The sequence below is a fragment of the Trypanosoma grayi genome (genome assembly GCF_000691245.1).
Source record: "Trypanosoma grayi strain ANR4 Tgr_2395_V1, whole genome shotgun sequence".
Taxonomy (NCBI): Eukaryota; Euglenozoa; class Kinetoplastea; order Trypanosomatida; family Trypanosomatidae; genus Trypanosoma; species Trypanosoma grayi.
The window spans coordinates 1-756 of record NW_008828013.1 but is presented as its reverse complement, the minus strand read 5'-3'; the positions used below and the strand labels follow the sequence as shown (position 1 = coordinate 756).

Sequence of the window (756 nt, the reverse complement as noted above, 5' to 3'; positions counted from 1 at the left end):
TGTGGTGCAGTGAATGATGTGGTTGCGGGCATCTTCTTTGCCCGTGCCTGCGTCCTACGTGTTTGATATCGTTATGCTCTATTGTGTTATTGCCCTCTTCTTTGTTTCCTGGTATGTTTCTGAGAGGAAGGCAGAATCCCCAGAACCACAAGAATCTCTTAGCCCAATGAGAATGCTCCAACTGCAGCCGATCTATGCGCTGCTGACCCGGTGCAGTTGTCAACGCCAGTCCTATTCGCAGCTGTGGGCGCTGTTCTGTCTTGTTTTGGTGGCTGTAGTTGATGAAAGTGCCGCAGGAGAAGCTCCCGTCACGCAGAAAACAGTGGATATACTGTCTATCTATGTGGAGAATACTATGGCAGTGTCTCGTGCTACTTCCGCGGTTTACGCGGGATCGCTGGCCTCTTTGCTGGCGCGCAATTTCGCCGTGGCGAATGGTGTGCCTCTTCGTATCATTTACGCAAACGCCACACCTAATTCAATTGAATCAGATGTCGCTTCCGCGATATCAAACAACCCAAATACATTGCTTGTAGCGGGACCAGTGGGCGACGAAATGCTCTTGAAGGCTTTGCCTGCTCTTAGGAGCAGTGGATTAATATCATTCGCCCCCATAACCGGCTCCAGCCAAGTGCGTGGGTGGAACCCCAATCTGTACTTCCTTCGCCCTGAGCCCGCCGCTGAGCTGCTTGCTCTCATCCGCTACGCTGTGAACCAGTTGCGTGTGCTGCGACTGGGCTTCATGTACCTGCAGGG

At 52.5% G+C, this 756-nt stretch overlaps 1 protein-coding gene across 1 annotated transcript; it reads left to right on the top strand.

Annotated features, from left to right (window-relative positions):
- Positions 1-172: 172 nt before the first annotated feature.
- Positions 173-756, top strand: DQ04_23951000 (adenylyl cyclase; the record flags this gene model as incomplete). Its single annotated transcript, XM_009318202.1, has 1 exon — positions 173-756. A coding segment is annotated over one exon (584 nt), but the record flags the coding sequence as incomplete, so codon positions are not given.